At 47.0% G+C, this 22,308-nt stretch overlaps 1 protein-coding gene across 2 annotated transcripts in view; it reads left to right on the forward strand.

The window, feature by feature from the left end:
• Positions 1-22,308, forward strand: part of oxr1a (oxidation resistance 1a) — a 701,118-nt gene that overhangs the window by 479,375 nt on the left and 199,435 nt on the right. For both annotated transcript variants that reach the window (XM_067981541.1, XM_067981543.1), the window contains exons 5-6: positions 10,124-10,231; positions 15,928-16,041. In XM_067981541.1, the coding sequence (XP_067837642.1) occupies positions 10,124-10,231; positions 15,928-16,041 (222 nt within the window). The remainder of the gene's footprint in view (positions 1-10,123; positions 10,232-15,927; positions 16,042-22,308) is intronic.

Genomic DNA, 22,308 nt, shown 5'->3' on the forward strand with positions numbered 1-22,308 from the left:
AATCCCTCCCCACCCATTGAGCTGAAATCAAAAATAACTCATACCTCTTTCAGTCTCTTAGCCAGAAGAAGCTTAGCACTACCTCCCCACCCACCTATAGAGATAGCAATTGGCCCTAGTCCAGTACACCTCCCCGCCCCCCCCCCCCCCACCACCAAATTACCTGAGGAGTCCAGGATCACAATTTATCCATGGACAGGTTACATTGGGAATTCTTCTGGTTATGTCAGGAGTTGTCACGTAACATTATGTGCTGCCCATTATACTCAATCAGTTATGTAACATTGCATTCACAACATCACCTACAGGTGCAATACCTCTACAGTGCAGCATTAAATCAATGTTTGTCGACCTGGTTCCAGAATGTGGGTCTCAGCATTTTATAGCCTATATAAATTTAGCATTTATATAACCTAAAGCTGGATGCGTTATTGCAAGTTTTACACACAATGGTTAGGACTGGGTCTACATATCAATTAGCTAAGGTTTTTCTAATTATTTTTATTGTGACATTGAGCTCCTATTGAACTTATTAAGCCAGCAGCAATAATCAGTCTCTCTATAGTCTGTGAGCTTCAAGCATTTGCTGCCACTCTGATTTTACGCAATTATTGTGGATTGCTCTAAGTGGTAGTGTCGACGGATTTGTACTGTTAATTTTTGACTGTACTTCTTAGAGTGCGATGCTTCTGCCTGGGTGCATTGCTTATTTCTTAAATCAGTGGAGGCCACTTCATTTCTTGTATAGAATTGAGATGGTTGCTGGGCCTTTCCTAAATTTTGATGAACATTCACAATCAAAAGGGCCGATTTAAACTCCTGGTCGGAGTCGTGTGGATGGGGGCTGCGGCCCTCCGCAGTGTGAGGCCCTGGATCTCGTCTGCATAGGCCCCATCAGGCTGGCGGGCGGGGGTGAGATTTAAGGTGGCAGCAGTTGCTGAGGACCCGAAGGAATGTCCCAGGCAATCAGGTAAATGGTTCAGAGAGGGTGCAGGAGAGCAACTTCAACGGGGAAAGGGGAGGGAAGCCCAAGGCAGGAGAGGCCAAATGTTCCCTTGTTGGAACCCAGAGGAGTCTAATCTTCCTGACCCACAAGGAAATAGGAAAAAAAAATGAACTAACCTTTCTGGTCCTGGTTCTTCATGCCACCAGGATGGCTTAGTGAGGAAGCCACGACGGCATGGACGCGCAGGCCTTAGATTAAAATTACATCCGGGCTCCGGTTATATCATCGGAACCGTATCTGCATTTTTAACGAGGGACCACGCTGCCTTCCAGCGAGTGTCTCACTTGCCTACTCAAAAGAGCAGGTTAAAATTGCAATCCATGGGAAAGCAGTAGGATCGGTGGGGATAGGTTGCTGTGGCCGCTTTAACTGCCTTTACATTTTGGTTTCCACTGGTAGGCAACAAGATCAACATCATTGCATTTATATAGCGCCTTTTAACAAGGTAAACATCTCAAGGCACTTCACAGGAGTGATTTATAAAATGAAATTTGACACCAGGCCACATAAGGAGATATTAGGACAGGTGGTTAAAGCGGTAGGTTTTAAGGAGGAGAGAGAGGTAGAGAGTTGCAGGGAGGGAATTCCAGAGCATAGGTCCCAGGCAGTTGAAGGCACGGCCGCCAATGGTGGAGTGATGAAAATTGAGAATGCGGGCAAGAGGCCAGAATTGGAGGAGCGCAGAGATCTCGGAGGGTTGTAGGGCTGGAGGAGGTTAGAGAGATAGGGAGGGGCGAGGCCATGGAGGGATTTGAAAGCAAGGATGAGAATTTTAAAATCGAGGCCTTGACTGACTGGGAGTCAATATAGGTCAATGAGAACAGGGGTGATGGGTGAACGGGACACGGTGCAAATTAGGATACGGGCAGCAGAGTTTTGGATGAGTTCAAGTTTAAGAATGGTGGAAGATGGGGGGCCGGCCAGGGGAGCATTGGAATAGTCGAGGCTAGAGATAATCCAAGGTATGGATGAGGGTTTCAGCAGCACATGAGCTGACGCAGGGGCGGAGACAGGCAATGTTACGAAGGTGCAATAGCCGGTCTTGGTGATTGAGTGGATATGTGGGCGGAAACTCATCTCTGGGTCAAATCGGACGCCAAGGTTGCGAACGGTCTGGTTCAGGACAGTGGCCAAGGAGAGGGATGGAGTCGGTGGCTAGGGAGCAGAGTTTTTGGCGGGGACAGAAGACAATGGCTTCGGTCTTCCCCAATATTTAATTGGAGGAAATTTCTGCTCATCCAGTCGAACAAGCAGCGTGACAAATCAGAGGCAGTGGAGGGGTCGAGGGAGTTGGTGGTGAGATAGAGCTGGGTGTTATGAGCACCCATGTGGAACCTGGCGTCGTGTTTTCGGAAGATGTTGCTGAGGAGCAGCATGTAGATGAGAAGTAGGAGGGGGCCAAGGATAGACCCTTGGGGGACTCCAGAGGTAACGGTGCGAGAGCGGGAAGAGAAGCCATTGCAGGTGATTCTCTGGCTACGACTAGATAGATGGGAATGGAACCAGGTGAGGGCAGTCCCACCCAGCTGGACAATAGAGGAGAGGCGTTGGAGGAGGATGGTGTGGTCAGTCGTGTCAAAGGCTGCAGACAGGTTGAGAAGAATGAGGAGGGATAGTTTGCCACGGTCACAGTCACATAGGATGTCGTTTGTGACTTTGATAAGCATCAGTGCTGTGGTAGTGGCGGAAACCTGATTGGAGGGATTCAAACATTGAGTTGCGGGAAAGATGGGCACGGATTTGGGAGGCGACAACACGCTCAAGGAATTTGGAGAGGAAAGGAAGGTTGAAGATGGGGCGGTAGTTTGCAAGGACAGAGGGGTCGAGAGTGGGTTTTTTGAAGAGGGGGGTGATGACAGCAGATTTGAAGAGGAGTTAGTACTGAGGAGAGGGAACCATTATTAATATCAGCTAACATGGTGGCCAGGACGCGAAATTGGGTGACCAACAATTTGGTGGGAATAGAGTTGAGGGAGCAGGAGGGGTGGGTCTTGTAAACAAGATGAGCTCAGAGACGGCATGAGGGGATATAGGAGAGAAACTAGAGAAAGATGCGAGTTCAGGGCTTGGGTAGGGGGATCCTTGGGTGGAGGCGAGGGTGTGATTGAGCAGATCGGTAGCTGCAAAAATGTTTTGGTGAATGGAGGGCCAAAGGCTGGACATTTGGGAATTTGAAAGTTACGTTGTAAGTGACTTGGGGAGAGTTTTTTCCAGGGGTGACCGCAGAAGGAAGTGGGGTTGGGAGGGATACAAGGAAGTGATTGACACGATGGCAGTAGAGAGGCCATGTGAGATGGAAAGGTCGAAGGGTTGACCATGAATATGGGCAGGGGAGTTTTTATGGAGGGAGAGGTGAAGGGCGGATAGGAGGACAGTGAACTCACAGGAGAGAGGGCATGATGAGTTGAGATGAAGGTTGAAATCACCAAGGATAAGAAATCTCTCGGTGCTGAGGGAAGAAAACAGTGAAGATATCTTGGTGAGAAACTTGGCATGGGTATGTGGGTGGGCAGCAGAGAACAAGGACTTTAAAGGAGAGGCGAGAAAGGTAGTAATCCAGAGGCCTGGTCTAATAATCCGGAGTCATGAGTTCAAATCCCGCCACGGCAGCTGGAGAATTTAACTTCAGTTAATTAGATAAAATATAGAATAAAAAGATAGTATCAGTAATGGTGGCCATGAAACTACCAGATTATCATAAAAACCCATGTGGTTCATTAATATCCTTTTGGGGAAAGAAACCTGCCGTCCTTACCCGGTCTGACTCCAGGCCCATGGCGACAGAGTCTTCGGTATCTGGAAAAAGAGGTTGGAGAGGAGACCTGAGAAGGACTGGAACAAAGAATGATTCAATAACGCCTCTCCTATTCCTTCTTCCTCTTCAGTTTCTTCTGACCCCCATCCTTCCTTCCTTCCTTCCAATCTCACCCTTTGTCGTGTTTTCACTATTGCCTCTGACCTTCTGCTCTCTGACCCCGAACGATCACTTCTCAGCGTCATTAGAGTTCAGGAGAAATACATTCCTCTAAAAAGCAAGAACAAACCAGCCGATAATGAATCACAATGGATGAATAAAGAGATAAGGGTACAATTGAAACTAAAGAAAGAGGCATACACTAAGTACATAGACAATAAAGGAGAGGATGACAAAAGAGAATACAAAGTAGTTAGGAAAGAAGTCAAAAAAACAATTACAAAAGCAAAGAGGAATATAAAAAAGGAACATGAAAAGAAATAGTAAAGTATTCTACAGACACATAAATAACAAAAGAGAAATCAGGATAGGGAGAGGGCCACTAAGGGATTCACAAGATCAACTCACAGGTAATGACAGCGAAATGGCAGAAATATTGAATAGTTACTTTGCCTCAGTATTTACCAGGGAGACTGACAAGGTGGGCAGGACGTTAGAAGAAGAGGTCGAAAAAGATATTAAAACATTTAAGACAAAAAGGGGGGGAGATAACTGATAAATTAATCAAACTAACGGAGCAGAAGACTAATATTAAAAGAGTTTAGGCAAGAGATAGCAACGGTACTATTACATATATATAATAATTCACTAGAAAAGGGAAAAATGCCAGAGGACTAGCGGCAGCTAATGTTGTTCTACCTTCCTTTATAAATATAGGAATAAGTCCAGGGACCTATAGACCAGTTAGCTTAATGTCGGTGGTAGGAATCACAATGGAATCTTTACTCAAAAGATGTAACAAAAAGACATCTAGAGAACGAAAGCATAATAAGGAATAGTCAGTACGGATTTCAGAAGGGAAAGTCATGCTTGACCAACCTTATTGAATTCTTTTGAAGAAGTAACAGAAAGAGTAGACAAGGGTAATGCAGTAGATGTAATATATTTGGATTTTCAAAAGGCTTTTGATAAGATAACGCACTGTAGACTCATGGCTAAGGTCAGAGCACATGAAGTCAGGGGACAGGTAGCAGAATGGATAGCAAGTGGGCTAGAAAATGGAGCGTAGGGGTTAAGGGTAATTACTCAGACTGGCAAAAGGTGAAAAGTGGTGTTCCCCAGGGATCGGTGCTGGGACCACTGTTGTTCACAGTTTACATCAATGATTTGGACTTGGGAATCGGAAGTACAATTTCAAAATTTGCAGACGACACCAAATTGGGGGGTGCAGTTGAATGCGTCAAAATGCAGAGGACATTAATAAACTTGCAGAATGGGCACGTACTTAGCAAATGATTTTCAGTATAGTTAAGTGTGAGGTGGTGCATTTTGGTAGGTAGAATAAGAAAGCCACATACTGCTTGGATAATAAGAGTCTAAACGGGATAGAGGAGCAAAGGGACCTAGAGGTACAGATACACAAATCATTAAAGTAGCGATGCAGGTTAATAAGGCCATAAAAAAGTCAAATCAAGCACTAGGGTTCATTTCTAGATGGATAGAATTGAAAAGCAAAGAAGTTATGTTAAACTTATATATAACTTTGGCTTGACCACACTTGGAGTTCTGTGCACAGTTCTGGTCTCCAAATTACAGAAAGGATTTACAGGTATTGGAGAGAGTGTAAAAAAGATTCACAAGGATGATACCAGAACTGAGAGGTTATCCTTATCAGGAAAGGCTGAACAGGCTGGGGCTCTTTTCTCCAGAAAAGAGAAGGCTGAAGAGTGACCTCATAGAGGTCTTTAAGATAATGATAGGGTCAATGGAGAGAAAATGTTACCACCTGTGGAGAGTCCAAAATTAGAGATCAAAAATAAAGTCGCTGACAGGTCCAATAGGGAAGAGTGGCAAGAATGTGGAACGCGCTACCACAAGGAACAGTTGAGGCAAAAAGTATAGATGCATTTAACGGGAAGATAGATAAGCACATGGAGGAGAAAGGAATAGAAGGGTATCCTGATAGGGTTAGCTTGAGTAGGGAGGGAGGAGGCTCTTGTGAAGCATAAACACCAGTATAGACCAGCTGGGCCGAATGGCCTGTTTTTGTGCTGTAGTTTTGAGCTCTTCTACTGCCGCCTTCACCTCCATGCTCGCTTCTTTAGCCAAGAAGTTGTCTTCAGAATTCGATTTCCACCTGGACCCCTCCCTCTGGCGTCTTACACTCACTTGATCTTTTCATTGAGAACTGCCAGCATGACATCGGCCGTCTCAATTTCTCTACTGTCCTCACTCGCCCTTATCTATCTCCCTCTGAACTTGCAGCACTCCGTACTCTCAGGTCCAACCCTGATACAGTCATTAAACCTGCTGACAAGGGAGGCACTGTTGTCGTTTAGCAAAAGACCCCTACCTTGCGGAGGCTGAACGCTAACTCTGATATCTCCCCCCTACCAGAACCCATGATCCCGCCACTGAACATCAAGCCATAGTTTCCCAGACCGTCTCTGACATTATCTCCTCTGCAGATCCTTTTCCCCCCCCCCCTCAACACAGCCTCCAATCTTGTAGTTTCTTAACCTTGCACAGCCTGCTTCTATCTGTTTCCCAAGATCCACAAACAGGTCTGTCTTGGTAGACCCATCGTTTCAGCCTGTTCCTGCCCCACGGAACTTATTTCTTGTGATCTCAACATTTTTTTTTCTCCCCATGTCTAGTCTCTTCTGACCAAATCTGTGACTTTTCCGACGTCCTCCACCACTTTAACAGTTTCCAGTTCCCCGGCCCCAAACATCTCCTTTTCACGATGGACATCCAGTCCCTCTACACCTCCATTCTGCACCAGGTCGGCCTGCGGGCCTTCCACTTCTTCCTTGAACAACGGCCCAACCAGTCCCCTTCCACCACCACCACCCTCCTCCGCCTGGCCAAACTTGTTCTCACATTGAACAATTTTTCCTTTAACTCTACTCAGTTCCTCCAAATAGAAGGTGTCGCTATGGGAACCCATATGGGTCTTTTCAGGGGTCCTCTTTTTCTGGTACATTGATGACTCTGTTGGTGCTGCTTCCTGCTCTCGCCCTGAACTTGAAATTTTCATCAACTTTGCTTTTCCCTCCATGACACTCTGGTCCACTCTTCCTGCTCCCCTTCCCCCAGTACTTTGCCATGCAAGCACAGGAGATGCAACACCTGCCCTTTCACCTCCTCCCTGCCCCCACTCCAAGGCCTCAAACACTCCTTCTGGATGAAACGACGATTTACTTATACTCCTTCCAACTTTGTACACTGTATTCACTGCTCACGATGTGGTTGTCTCTACACTGGGGAGACCAATTTTGGGTGATTTTTGTAGATTGGGTGATCGCTTTGCTGATCAATTGTGGATTTCAGTCCGCAAGCGTGATCCTGAGCGTCCAGTCGCATGCTATTTTAATTGTCCATCCCACTTCCACCTTGTCCGTGGCCTCCTACAACATTCCACCTCCAGGTTGACTGGTTGCTACAATATAAATGCAGCCTAAATGGTCATTACCTCCCAGTACTGTTGGCTCTTAGATTTTTAAACTTATGAACTCATTCCACTCCCACTTCTAATTTCAGGACTCTGAAGTCAGCCTTGAAGTAATCATGCTCTTCCCTGGATATCTTTGACATGCTCTGCTTGGATAAGTGTGTACCAAATGTGACTGAGGCTGAGCATCAGCACTGTCAGCCTCCCTTTTATTTATGTGGCGCACTGATGCAGCGAAATGTTTACAGTTCCAGTTCAGCTCTTCGACCACTGCTGGATGTTTTCCATTTAAGTCCATGTGTTCCATTATAAATCTTGGCAGTAGCAGTATCTGCCTTCCTGTTAATGCTTGAGTTTGCATAATCTACTCCTTCCATATGCATTTACCTCTCTGGGGCTTAGTGAAATGCTTCCACTCCTCAATAAGCCTTCTGCTTCCACTCCTCAATAAGCCATGATGTGGAGATGCCGGTGATGGACTGGGGTTAACAATTGTAAACAATTTTACAACACCAAGTTATAGTCCAACGATTTTATTTTTAATCCCACAAGCTTTCTGGGGCTTTCCCCTTCCTCAGGCAGTGTGGAAGGGGAAAGCCCCCGAAAGCTTGTGGGATTAAAAATAAAATCGTTGGACTATAACTTGGTGTTGTAAAATTGTCCTCAATAAGCATTATTGAAGTTATTTGAGGATGTAACTAGTAGAATAGATATGGGGGAACCAGTGGATGTGGTGTATTTGGATTTTCAGAAGGCTTTCGAAAAGGTCCCACACAGGAGATTGGTGAACAAAGTTAGAGCACATAGAATTGGGGGTAATATACTGGCATGGATTGAGAATTGGTTAACGGACAGAAAACAGAGAGTAGGAATAAATGGGTCTTTTTCAGGTTGGCAGACTGTCACTAATGGGGTACCGCAGGGATCGGTGCTTGGGCCCCAGCTATTCACAATCTATATCAATGCTTTGGATGAGGGGACCAAATGTAATATTTCCAAGATTGCTGATGACACAAAACTAGGTGGGAATGTGAGTTGTGAGAGGATGCAAAGAGGCATCAAGGGGATCGAGACAGGCTAAGTGAGTGGGCAAGAACATGGCTGATGGAATATAATGTGGAAAAATGTGAAATTATCCACTTTGGTCGGAAAAACAGAAATGCAGAATATTTTTTACATGGTGAGAGATTGGGAAATGTTGAAGTTCAAAGGGACCTGGGTGTCCATGTACATGAGTCACTGAAAGCTAACATGTAGGTGCAGCAAGCAATTAGGAAGGCAAATGGTGTGTTGGCCTTTATTACAAGAGGATTTGAGTACAAGAATAAAGATGTCTTCCTGCAATTATATAGGGCCTTGGTGAGACCGCACCTGGAGTATTGTGTACAATTTTGGTCTCCTTACCTAAGAAAGGATATACTTGCCATAGAGGGAGTGCAACAAAGGTTCACCCGACTGAAAATACTGGGATGGCGGGTTTGTCATATGAGGAGAGATTGAGTGGACTAGGTCTGTATTCTCTAGAGTTTAGAAGAATGAGAGGTGATCTCATTGAAACATACACAATTCTTATAGGGCTCGACAAGGTAGATGCAAGGAGGACATTTCCCCTGGCTGGGGAGTCTAGAACCAGGGGTCACAGTCTCAGAATAAGGGGTAGGCCATTTAGGACTGAGATGAGGAGAAATTTCTTCACTCAAAGGGTGGTGAATCTTTGGAATTCTCTACCCCAGAGGGCTGTGGAGGCTCAGTGATTGAGTACATTCAAAACAGAGATCGATAGATTTCTAGATATTAAAGGCATTAAGAGATATGGGGATAGTGCAGGAAAATGGCGTTGAGGTAGAAGATCAGCCTGATCTTATTGAATGGCAGAGCAGGCTCTAGGGGCCGGATGGCCTACTCCTGCTCCTATTTCTTATGTTCTTATGTTCTCTTGGTAGCAATAAACCAGTATAGCCTCACCTCTTCTTACTCAGTTCTGATAACTTTGACTTCAGTTACTCCCTAGTTAATAGCAGCAGTTAGTAAGTCAGTAAATCTGTATGCAGAAATCTGCATAGTATGATCAGTAGTGTATGTGCATTCTTACCATTTGCTACTTCAGAATCTATTGGTTGGGAGTGAGGCACAAAGCAGCCCTGCTGTAAGCTGCCAACTGGTCTATTGGCCTCGTATAAAGATTAAAATAACTTGTACGCCACATCAAGTTACTTATGCTGTAATTTTGCACAATATTTCAAACTTTTTACAAATATTGAGGCATATTCTGAATATTTGGACAGAAGTGCAAATTCAGGCCTGATCTTGTACTGGAAGAAACACAGGCTGGATACAAATAGGCTGTGGATGGAATGTTTTTATTACTTTAAAATATTCTAGGAGAATTTTTTTTTGTTAAAACGTTCTGAAAATGGTGGTTAATTCATGTAATTGTTCCTGTTCTACCCCTGAGTGAGCTCAGTGAGTTATCAAACAAAAAAGTTATTCCTGTGGTCTTGGAAAAGGTTGTGATATAGTCCCTTCCATCGGGTGCTTCACTTCCAAAAGTAATAAAACATTTTGTTCACATCCTATTATTTCAAAACAAAAATCAGGAGGTACGTTTCTATGCTTGAGGGAACAGAGAAGGGGTTAAAAACAGTAAAATTAAAAAATGTAATCTATTACATGCTGACGTGTCTGCTGTTACTTTGAAATATATCAACGACTGATCATTTGACCTTAACAGATTTGGTTTCTCTGACAGGTTGAATCAAGGGACTCTTTGAATAGCATCGCGCTCAAGTTTGACACTACACCTAACGAACTAGTGCAGCTGAATAAGTTGTTCGCCAGAGCTGTTGTTCCAGGCCAGGTATTGGGCTCTCTTCCTTTTTACTACCATGTACAAATATTGTTTTGCTGCATAGTAATATATAATGTATATCATGGCTAGCTGTGTAATATAATTATATCTTTTTTTAAAAACTGGTTAAATGAAATATAAAATTGCATTTATACAGTGTCTTATGCTTAAGCCACATCTTAAACTAATTTGTATTATGTAAGCAAATGCAGTGGCAAGATCCCACAAGCAATGAGTAGGGTTGAGGGAGAAATGTTGGCCAGGACACTAGGTAAACTTGGTTCTGCTTTTTGAAGGTTGCCATGGGACCTTTAAAAGTGCACCTGAACTGGCAGCAACTGGTGGACAACTTTTGTAATACAGCACTCCTTCTTCAGTACTGCACTGAAGTGTCATCCTAATTTACAAGCTCAAGTCCTGGAGTACAACATGGGAACAGGAGTAGCCCATTCAGCCCCTCGAGGCTGTTCCACCATTCATTTAGATCATGGCTGATCTGTATCTTAACTCCATCTACCCGCCTTTGTTCCATAACCCTTAATACCTTTACCCAACAAATATCTATCAATCTCAGTTTTGAAATTTTCAATTGACCCCCAGCCTCAACAGCTTTTTGGGGGAAGAGAGTTCCAGATTTCCACTACCCTTTGTGTGAAGAAGTGCTTCCTGTCATGACCCCTGAATGGCCTAGCTCTAATTTTAAGGTTATGCCCCCTTCTAGACTCTCCCACCAGAGGAAATAGTTTCTCTCTATCTATCCTATCAACTTGTTTAATCATCTTAAACACCTCAATTAGCCCCTTAATATTCCATATTCAAGGGAAGACAAGCCTAGTTTATGCAACCTGTCCTCATAATTTAACCCTTTTAAGCCTGTTATCATTCTGGTGAATCGCGCTCCATCCTCTCTAAGGCCAATATAGCCATTCTGAGGTGCAGTGTCCAGAACTGAATGCAGTACTCCAGATGGGGTCTAACCAGAGCTCTGTACAGCTGTAATATAACTTCCACCGCTTTATATTCTAACCTCCTTAAGATAAAGGCCAACATTCCATTAGCCTTTTAAATTATTTTTTGTACCTGTCCACTAGCTTTTAATGATAGGGCTTTAACACGCAACCTCTGATTCAGGGTGAGAGTGCTACTGACTGAGCCAAGTTGAAACTTTCTTGGGTGATGGTTTGCTTCACAAGTAGAGGTAAATAATGCCTTACACTGCTGCCTGTGGTCCCCGGCAAGCAGTGTCACAGATACTGTACAACTTCTTGAAAAACTCCTGTAACACCACTTGAGGTTCCTGGTGCTGGTGAGTGCCCGTTTACATTGATTACATCATAACAGCACCAGAGCAACTGCACATACATTACATAGAATGTACAGCACAGAAACAGGCCATTCGGCCCAACAGACCTATGCCGGCGTTTATGCTCCTCACGAGCCTTCTCCCTCCCTACTTCATCTAACCCCATCAGCATATCCTTCTATTCCTTTCTCCCTCATGTGCTCACCGAGCTTCTCCTTAAATGCATCAATGCTATTCACCTCATCTACTCCTTGTGGTAGTGAGTTCCACACTCTGGGTAAAGAAGTTTCTCCCGAATTCCCTATTGGATTTATTAGTGACTATCTTATCTATGGCCCCTAGTTTTGGTCTCCCCCAAAAGTGGAAACATCTTCTCTACATCTACCACATCAAACCCTTTCATAATCTTAAAGACTTCTATCGGGTCACCCCTCAGCCTTCCTGCAGTTGCCTGCCTGTTCCTCCTAGTCCGACTGGTGGTCACCCACTCTCTCTCCTCCTGAACTCTCTGGAGCAGCCGGTGACCATCTCCTGAAATGTGCTCCCCACGAATCTCTCAACTTCCCGTATGATCTGCAGTGACGCCAGCCGCCCCTCAAGCTGAGAAATTCTGAGCTCGAGTGCGAGCAGTTGGCAGCACTTCCTGCACATGTGGTTTTCCAAGACGCACAAAGTGCTCTGGAGTCCCCACATGGCACAGGATGTGTAGGCGACAGGCCCCAGCTGTCCTGCCGTGTTTAGCTAACACTTATTTAAACTGTTTGTTGAGCTTTAAGGCAATTTACAGTTTATCTAACACTAAAGCACAAACCCCTAAAAACACTAACCAACCATTAAAGACACTAACCACTAAGAACAATAACCACTAAAAACACTAACCAATAAACTAGATACTTACTGACCCACCCTCAGCGTTCCTCCTTGTCTTGTGATGTCACTTTTTTTGACTCTTGATTTTTTTTGATTCCTTGCGCCACTCCCTTTGTGCTCCGCTCGGCCGCTTCTCCCGGGCTGTGTGCTCCGCTCGGCCGCTTCTCCCGGGCTGTGTGCTCCGCTCGGCCGCTTCTCCCGGGCTGTGTGCTCCGCTCGGCCGCTTCTCCCGGGCTGCGTGCTCCGCTCGGCCGCTTCTCCCGGGCTGTGTGCTCCGCTCGGCCGCTTCTCCCGGGCTTTGTGCTCCGCTCGGCCGCTTCTCCCGGGCTTTGTGCTCCGCTCGGCCGCTTCTCCCGGGCTGTGTGCTCCGCTCGGCCGCTTCTCCCGGGCTGTGTGCTCCGCTCGGCCGCTTCTCCCGGGCTGTGTGCTCCGCTCGGCCGCTTCTCCCGGGCTGTGTGCTCCGCTCGGCCGCTTCTCCCGGGCTGTGTGCTCCGCTCGGCCGCTTCTCCCGGGCTGTGTGCTCCGCTCGGCCGCTTCTCCCGGGCTTTGTGCTCCGCTCGGCCGCTTCTCCCGGGCTTTGTGCTCCGCTCGGCCGCTTCTCCCGGGCTTTGTGCTCCGGACTCGGCCGCTTCTCCCGGGTTTGTGCTCCGCTCGGCCGCTTCTCCCGGGCTGTGTGCTCCGCTCGGCCGCTTCTCCCGGGTTTGTGCTCCGCTCGGCCGCTTCTCCCGGGCTGCGTGCTCCGCTCGGCTGCTTCTCCCGGGTTTGTGCTCCGCTCGGCCGCTTCTCCCGGGCTGTGTGCTCCGCTCGGCCGCTTCTCCCGGGCTGCGTGCTCCGCTCGGCCGCTTCTCCCGGGCTGCGTGCTCCGCTCGGCCGCTTCTCCCGGGCTGCGTGCTCCGCTCGGCCGCTTCTCCCGGGCTGCGTGCTCCGCTCGGCCGCTTCTCCCGGGCTGCGTGCTCCGCTCGGCCGCTTCTCCCGGGCTGCGTGCTCCGCTCGGCCGCTTCTCCCGGGCTGCGTGCTCCGCTCGGCCGCTTCTCCCGGGTTTGTGCTCCGCTCGGCCGCTTCTCCCGGGCTGCGTGCTCCGCTCGGCCGCTTCTCCCGGGCTGTGTGCTCCGCTCGGCCGCTTCTCCCGGGCTGTGTGCTCCGCTCGGCCGCTTCTCCCGGGCTGTGTGCTCCGCTCGGCCGCTTCTCCCGGGCTGTGTGCTCCGCTCGGCCGCTTCTCCCGGGCTGTGTGCTCCGCTCGGCCGCTTCTCCCGGGCTTTGTGCTCCGCTCGGCCGCTTCTCCCGGGTTTGTGCTCCGCTCGGCCGCTTCTCCCGGGCTGTGTGCTCCGCTCGGCCGCTTCTCCCGGGCTGTGTGCTCCGCTCGGCCGCTTCTCCCGGGCTGTGTGCTCCGCTCGGCCGCTTCTCCCGGGCTGTGTGCTCCGCTCGGCCGCTTCTCCCGGGCTGTGTGCTCCGCTCGGCCGCTTCTCCCGGGCTGTGTGCTCCGCTCGGCCGCTTCTCCCGGGCTGTGTGCTCCGCTCGGCCGCTTCTCCCGGGCTTTGTGCTCCGCTCGGCCGCTTCTCCCGGGCTTTGTGCTCCGCTCGGCCGCTTCTCCCGGGCTTTGTGCTCCGCTCGGCCGCTTCTCCCGGGCTTTGTGCTCCGGACTCGGCCGCTTCTCCCGGGTTTGTGCTCCGCTCGGCCGCTTCTCCCGGGCTGCGTGCTCCGCTCGGCCGCTTCTCCCGGGTTTGTGCTCCGCTCGGCCGCTTCTCCCGGGTTTGTGCTCCGCTCGGCCGCTTCTCCCGGGCTGCGTGCTCCGCTCGGCCGCTTCTCCCGGGCTGCGTGCTCCGCTCGGCCGCTTCTCCCGGGCTGCGTGCTCCGCTCGGCCGCTTCTCCCGGGCTGCGTGCTCCGCTCAGCCGCTTCTCCCGGGTTTGTGCTCCGCTCGGCCGCTTCTCCCGGGCTGCGTGCTCCGCTCGGCCGCTTCTCCCGGGCTGTGTGCTCCGCTCGGCCGCTTCTCCCGGGCTGTGTGCTCCGCTCAGCCGCTTCTCCCGGGCTGTGTGCTCCGCTCGGCCGCTTCTCCCGGGCTTTGTGCTCCGCTCGGCCGCTTCTCCCGGGCTGTGTGCTCCGCTCGGCCGCTTCTCCCGGGCTTTGTGCTCCGCTCGGCCGCTTCTCCCGGGTTGTGTGCTCCGCTCGGCCGCTTCTCCCGGGCTGTGTGCTCCGCTCGGCCGCTTCTCCCGGGCTGCGTGCTCCGCTCGGCCGCTTCTCCCGGGCTGTGTGCTCCGCTCGGCCGCTTCTCCCGGGCTTTGTGCTCCGCTCGGCCGCTTCTCCCGGGCTGTGTGCTCCGCTCGGCCGCTTCTCCCGGGCTGCGTGCTCCGCTCGGCCGCTTCTCCCGGGCTGTGTGCTCCGCTCGGCCGCTTCTCCCGCGCTTTGTGCTCCGCTCGGCCGCTTCTCCCGCGCTTTGTTCTCCGCTCGGCCGCTTCTCCCGGGCTTTGTGCTCCGGACTCGGCCGCTTCTCCCGGGTTTGTGCTCCGCTCGGCCGCTTCTCCCGGGTTTGTGCTCCGCTCGGCCGCTTCTCCCGGGCTGTGTGCTCCGCTCGGCCGCTTCTCCCGGGCTTTGTGCTCCGCTCGGCCGCTTCTCCCGGGCTGTGTGCTCCGCTCGGCCGCTTCTCCCGGGCTTTGTGCTCCGCTCGGCCGCTTCTCCCGGGTTGTGTGCTCCGCTCGGCCGCTTCTCCCGGGCTGTGTGCTCCGCTCGGCCGCTTCTCCCGGGCTGCGTGCTCCGCTCGGCCGCTTCTCCCGGGCTGTGTGCTCCGCTCGGCCGCTTCTCCCGGGCTTTGTGCTCCGCTCGGCCGCTTCTCCCGGGCTGTGTGCTCCGCTCGGCCGCTTCTCCCGGGCTGCGTGCTCCGCTCGGCCGCTTCTCCCGGGCTGTGTGCTCCGCTCGGCCGCTTCTCCCGCGCTTTGTGCTCCGCTCGGCCGCTTCTCCCGCGCTTTGTTCTCCGCTCGGCCGCTTCTCCCGGGCTTTGTGCTCCGGACTCGGCCGCTTCTCCCGGGCTGCGCGCTCCGCTTGGCCGCTTCTCCCGCGCTTTGTGCTCCGCTCGGCCGCTTCTCCCGGGCTGCGCGCTCCGCTCGGCCGCTTCTCCCGGGCTGCGCGCTCCGCTCGGCCGCTTCTCCCGGGCTGTGTGCTCCGCTCGGCCGCTTCTCCCGGGCTGTGTGCTCCGCTCGGCCGCTTCTCCCGGGCTGTGTGCTCCGCTCGGCCGCTTCTCCCGGGCTGTGTGCTCCGCTCGGCCGCTTCTCCCGGGCTTTGTGCTCCGCTCGGCCGCTTCTCCCGGGTTTGTGCTCCGCTCGGCCGCTTCTCCCGCGCTTTACCGAGCTTTAAATAGTATTATAATAAAATGATTAAGTCAAAGACGAAGGTCAGTTTTTTGATTATTTGTGAGTATTGATTGTAAATAGTCCATTACAGTGAATTCTTAGTTGTTCACTTAAAATTTCTGGATAGTATACATTAAACAATGAGGTTTGTAATTAGTTGTTTCTCTTTCTTTTACTCTCTCTTCTACAGATTCTCTATGTTCCTGATCCAGACTACATTTCCAGTGTGGAGAGTTCACCATCATTGAGTCCTGTCAGCCCTTTGTCACCAACCTCTTCAGAAACAGAGTTTGAAAAACCTATGGTAAGGATCTGAAGGATGGAGAGCATGTTACTTATACGAATGCTAAGAACAGTAGAGATCCAATGGACTGGGAGAGATATAAAGAATAGCAAAGGGATACACACAAAGTAGTAAGAACTGCAAAAAGGGAATATGAGAAAAAACTTGAGGGAACATTAGAGGTTTTTACAATTATATTAAGAGAAAGAGGATGGCTAAGAATAGTGTGGGACCCTTAAAGACAGACACAGGTGATATTGTTATTGAAAATCAGGAAATGGCAGACTTGATAAATACTTATTTTTATCGGTCTTCACAGTAAAGGATGAGGATAAAGTATCAGAGATACGAGGAAAACTAAAAACAAATCAAGGGGAGGAACTTACTAGATTTAATGTAAGTTTAAAAAAAAATTGTAATGGAGAAAATAATGAGACTAAAGATAGACAAATCTCCACGACCTCTTGGTTTCCACCCCAGGGTATTAAAAGAAGTAAGTGAGAAAATTGTAGATTCTCTAGTCATGACTACATAGAATTTACATCACAGAAACAGGTCATTTGGCCCAACTGGTCTATGCCAGTGTTTATGCCCCACACGATCTTCCAAAACTCTCTCGATTCAGGAATTGTCCGCTTGGATTGGAAAATTCCCAATGTCACTCCATTATTTAAGAAGGGTAGGAGAGATAAACTAGGAAATTTATAGACCTATTAGTCCTACGTCTGTTGTGGGGAAGTTACTAAAATCTGTTATTAGGGACAGAGTAACTGAGCATTTGGACAAATATGAACTGATGAGAGAGAGCCAGCATGGATTTGTAAAATGTAATCATGACTAAAGAACCTAGCTTTTCACTATATTTATAAATGACTTAGATGAAGGAATAGAGAGCCATATATCCAAGTTTACTGATGACGCTAAGTTAGGTGACACAGTAAATTGCATAGAATTTCAAAGAACGTACAGCACAGAAACAGGCCATTCGGCCCAATATGCTCCACACGAATCTTCTCCCTCCCTACTTCATCTAACTTGATCAGCATATCCTTCTATTCCTTTCTCCCATGTGTTTATCTAGCTTCTCCTTAAATGCATCTATGCTAGTCGCTTCAACTACTCCTTGTGGTCGTGAGTGCCGTATTCTCACCACTCTCTGGGTATAGCAGTTTCTCCTGAATTCCCTGTTTGATTTATTAGTGACTATCCTATATTATGGCCCCTAGTTCTGGTCTCCCCTGCAAGTGGAAACATCTTCTCTACGTCCACCCTATCAAATCCTTTCATAATCTTAAAGACCTCTGAGGTCACCCCTCAGTTTTCTCTTTTCTAGAGAAGAGAGCCCCAGTCTGTTCAATCTTTCCTGATAAGTATAACCTCTCAGTTCTGGTATCATCCTAGTAAATCTTTTTTGCACCTTCTCCAATGCCTCTATATCCTTTTTGTAATACGGAGACCAGAACTATTCACAGTACTCCAAGTGTGTTCTAACCAAGGTTCTATACAAGTTTAACATAACTTCTCTGTTTTTCAATTCTGTTCCTCTAGAATGAACCCCAGTGCTTGGTTTGTCTTTTTAATAGCTTTATTAACCTGCATCATTACTTTTAGTGATTTGTGTACCTGTACCCCCTGATTCCTATGCTCCTCTACCCCATTTAGACTTATTATCCAAGCAATATGTGGCTCCCTTATTCTTCCTACCAAAATGTAACACCTCACACTTATCGATATTGAAATTCATTTGCCAATTACACGCCCATTCTGCAAGTTTATTAATGTCTTTGTATATTTTGTCGCAATCCTCCTCGGTATTAACTAATAGCCCCCAATTTGGTGTCATCTGCAAATTTCGAAATGTACTTCCGATTTCCGAGTCCAAATTATTTATGTAAATATGAACAATAATAGGCCCAGCACCGATCCTTGTGGAACACCACTTCCCACGTTTTGCCAGACTGAGCAACTACCTTTAACCCCTACTCTTTTTTGTTTTGTAGCCAGCTTGCTATCCATTCTGCTACTTGTCTCCTGACACCACATGTTCTGACCTAAGTAAGGAGCGCCTACCATGTGGTACCTTATCAAAGGCCTTTTGAAAATCCAAATATATTACCCTTGTCTACTCTTTCTGTTACTTCTTCAACGAATTCAGTGAGGTTGGTCAAACATGACTACCCCTTTTGGAATCCTTGCTGACTATTCTTCATTATATTTTGGGTTTCTAGATGTTTTTCTATTACATCTTTGAGTAAGGATTCCATTATCTTTCCTATTACCGATGTTAAGCTAATTGGTCTATAGTTCCCTGGACTTGTTCTATCTCCCTTTTTAAATATAGGAATCACATTAGCTGTCCACCAGTCCTCTGGCACTATTCCCTTTTCTAATGATTTGTTATATATATGTAATAGTGCCTCTGCTATCTCTCCCTAATTTCCTTTAATATGCACGGATGCAATCCATCCAGACCAGGGGTTTTATCCTTTCTAAGTTTGATTAGTTTATCAATGATCTACCCCATTCTATCTTAAATGTCTTTAGAAGAAGAGATCAAAAAAGTTATAAAGTCATGCCCATCATGTTAGTCTCCCTGGTAAATACTGAGGCAAAGTCATTATTTAATATTTCTGCTATTTTGCTGTCATTACCTGTGAGTTTATCCTGTGTATCCCTTCGTGGCCCTATCCCTATTCTGATTTTTCTTATGTTATTTATGTGACTATAGAACACTTTACTATTTTTATATTCCTTGATAATTTAATTTTCTAGTTTCTCTTTGCCTGCCTAATTGTTTTTTAACTTCTTTCCTAACTTTTTCGTATTCCCTTTTGTCATCCTCTCCTTTGTTGCGTATGTACTTAATGTATGCTTTTTTCTTTAGTTTCAATTTTGCCCTTATTTCTTTATTCATCGTGGTGTATTACTGGCTAATTTGTTCTTGCTTTTTAGCGGGATATATTTCTCCTGGACTCTCTTGATCACCATTTTAAATGTTTCCCACTGCTGTTCTATTTTTCCAGTTTATTTTCCTAGTTCCATTCTCATCCTCTGAAAATCAGCATTTTTCTAATTTATTACTTTGATTTTTGTCTGTCTTATGTCCTTCTCAATCTTTATCTTAAACCTTTTTATGTTATGATTGCTATTGCCTATATGTTCCCCTTCTCTTATTTGTTCTGGTTCATTTCCCATTACTTGACCCAGCAGTGGTCTATAGTTGGGCTTTTTGCATACTGGGTGAGAAAGGAGTCCTGCACACAATGTAAAAACTTAATTCCCTGTTCCCCTTTCCCTACCTCTTCTTTGCAGTTTATTTGGGATAGTTAAAATCTCCCATGATTATTATTCTATGTCCTTTACTCAATTCACATATTTGCTTACGTATTTCTTCATCCACCTCCTTACCACTTTTAGCTGGACTGTAGTTTAGCCCTATAAGCGTGATCGATCCCTTATCTTTTATTTCACTCCATACAGATTCTGTTTCTATTCTTCTTTGAGTTACGTCCCTTTTTTCCACTGCCATAATGTTATCTCTAATTAGTACAGCTACTCCACTCCCCCCTTCCTTCCCTATCCTTTCTGATTATGTTATAGCCTGCAATATTTAGCTGCCAGTCCTGTTCTTTATGTAGCCATGTTTCAGTTGTGCCTACTACACCTGGTTCCTTGCTACAGATTGTTGCCTCCTGTTGCTCAGTTTTATTTTGGACGCTGTGTACATTGTTGTACAGCGGTTTAATTCATCTTTAATAGTTGTTCCTTTTCTTTATTTTTAACAGTCCTTTTATACTTCTGCTTTATCTGTATTTGTACTTCTGTACTTGTTTCTTCATCATTTTTGTTGATTCCTTACTCTGGTCTGACCTTTACACTCATCTCTTATTTCTTTTATCTTTAAGCTTTGGTTATTGCTACCAGATCCCTCCCCCATCTTGCTAGTTTAAAGTCCTATACACCACCCTATTTATCCTTTCCACTAGGACTCTGGTCCCATTCCAGTAAAAGTGTAACCCATCCCAGCGGTACGGTTCCTTCCTGTCCCAGTACTGGTGCCAGTGCCCAGGAAATGGAGTCCCTCCTTCCCACACCACTCTTTCCACCATTCACCATATGCCAATTAGCATGTGGCTCGAGTAGTAATCCTGAGATTACCACCTGAGGTCATGGTTTTCAATTTAGTTCCTAGCTTGATATTCCTTTAGCAAGACCTCCTCCTTGTTCTTCCTTATGTCATTGATGCCAACATGGACCACGACAACTGGATCCTCTTTTCCTCCCCCCCTCCCTTTCCACATTCCTCACCAGTTGCTCCGAGATGTCCTTTACCCTTGCACCAGGTAGGCAACACACCCTTCTGGACTCTTAGTCGCGACTGTAGAGGATGCCATCAGTACCCCTGATTATAGAATCCCCTATGACTACAACCTTTCTATTCTGATCCTTGCCCCCCCCCCCCCCCCGCTACTTTGACTGCCTCATGCTCCACGGTGCCATGGTTAGCATTCTGGGCATCCTCCCTGCAGCTTCATCCTTATCCTCTCAGTTATCAAGTACCTCATATCTGTTGGTTAGGACCAGTATCTGCAGGCCCTCCTTCTCTACCTCCCTCTCCCTTATGTGTCGGAGTGTCTCTAACTTGCACTCCAGCTCAAAGACTTCAAGCCAGTAAATAGTGTAGATGGGAGTAGAATGTTGCAAAGGGACATTGATAGTGAGGTGTGAGGTTATCCACTGGACCCAATAAAGATCATAGTCTTTTCTAAATGATGAGAAGCTAGGAACTAAGGAGGAGCAGAGAGACACAGACAGCACTAAAAGCTAGTGGACAGGTACAAAAATTAATTTAAAAGGCTATATTTAAATAAAATGCTAGCTGTGCTCTTCTCATCACTGATGATAAGTTAGAGAAATAGTTCATTTTTTGACCATGTAGTTGGGTCCTTGCAGATTTTTCTATTTATGATGTTGGATTGACAGTTCATTAATTTCATGGTTGCAGCCTGTGCTGACCAGCGTCTGTTAAGGGAAGCTGTGCTGCTCGTTCATCAGCCTCTCATTGGCAAGTGGTTGCAGTCCCTGTTGTGTGTTTCTAAATATAGCCGCCTTAGCATCAAGAAGCTGGCAAAGAAGAGCGTGGGCTTGTAATTATATGAAGTAAAAGAACCCTAATTTGGCTTGACACCTTTTCTGCATGGTGTCCTTTAGGTGACTTTGTGATGGCATAAGTTTTCAATATGTGTTTCTTTTAAATTACAAGGTGTAAGATCTTTTGATGATGTCCCATAGAAATGTAATTGCGACATAAAATTAAATTGAATAATTTGTGGCATGCTGATTTGCATTATAACTTTCTCTGGTAACATTGTTGATCATCGATATGAATATTTTGTAACAACAATTTAAATAACTTTTTTTTGCATATGTTAATTAGTCCATGATGGGGAATTGCACCTCAGGCTGACATTCAGGCAGGGGCTGCGACTCACACCAACTTGCCATACATAAAACTTGGGCATGAAATGTCTGTTACTAACAGCATGTCGCACTCTCAAGTTCCTTTTACTTGAATTACAAGAAAGATTTGATATAGCACCTGATCACATTTCTCTGAAACATCTCTAGTACAATGGATTATTTAGAGAGTACAGTGACTATTATGTTTGCAAATTTGTCAGTCCTTTAGTAGTTGGAAAGGTCCCACAAACAGCAGTGAGATGAATGAATAGTTTATCTGGTTTTGATTGAGGGAGAAATGTTAACCAGGACAACTCTCTGCTCTTTAACGAATAGTACCATGGAGTCTCTAACACCCAACTGAACCACCGAGACACAAAGCTAGGGCCTCTGTCTCTCATCTGTAGAACAGTACCTGCCAGAATGCCCCACCCCCTCAGTACTGCACTTAATATTATGTGCTGTAGTCCTTGAGTGGAACCTGATAGCACAACCTTGTGACTCTGGTGCAGAAAGGCACCACCTGACCCAGGCTCACAACTGCTGGAATACATATAGTTAGCAAATCAAAACACTAGAGCAAACGTTCTGTGGACTGTGCAGTTAAATATTTGTCTTTTATGAGTGGGTTTGTTGCCATGTGGGGTTTACTATGTCTCTCATTTTTGGTTTGTCTGGAAGCTGCGTAAAACGTGGGGTACATGATCTTGGCCACAATATGTTATGATTGTTTTTTTAAGTTTCCGAGACAGTAAACTAAAAGAGTAATGAGGTACCTGACTTGGGATTCTTAAGTTCAGTCCAGTGAATCACTTCTAATAACTTATT

Source organism: Heptranchias perlo, chromosome 3, assembly GCF_035084215.1.
Source record: "Heptranchias perlo isolate sHepPer1 chromosome 3, sHepPer1.hap1, whole genome shotgun sequence".
In the NCBI taxonomy this organism is placed as follows: Eukaryota; Metazoa; Chordata; class Chondrichthyes; order Hexanchiformes; family Hexanchidae; genus Heptranchias; species Heptranchias perlo.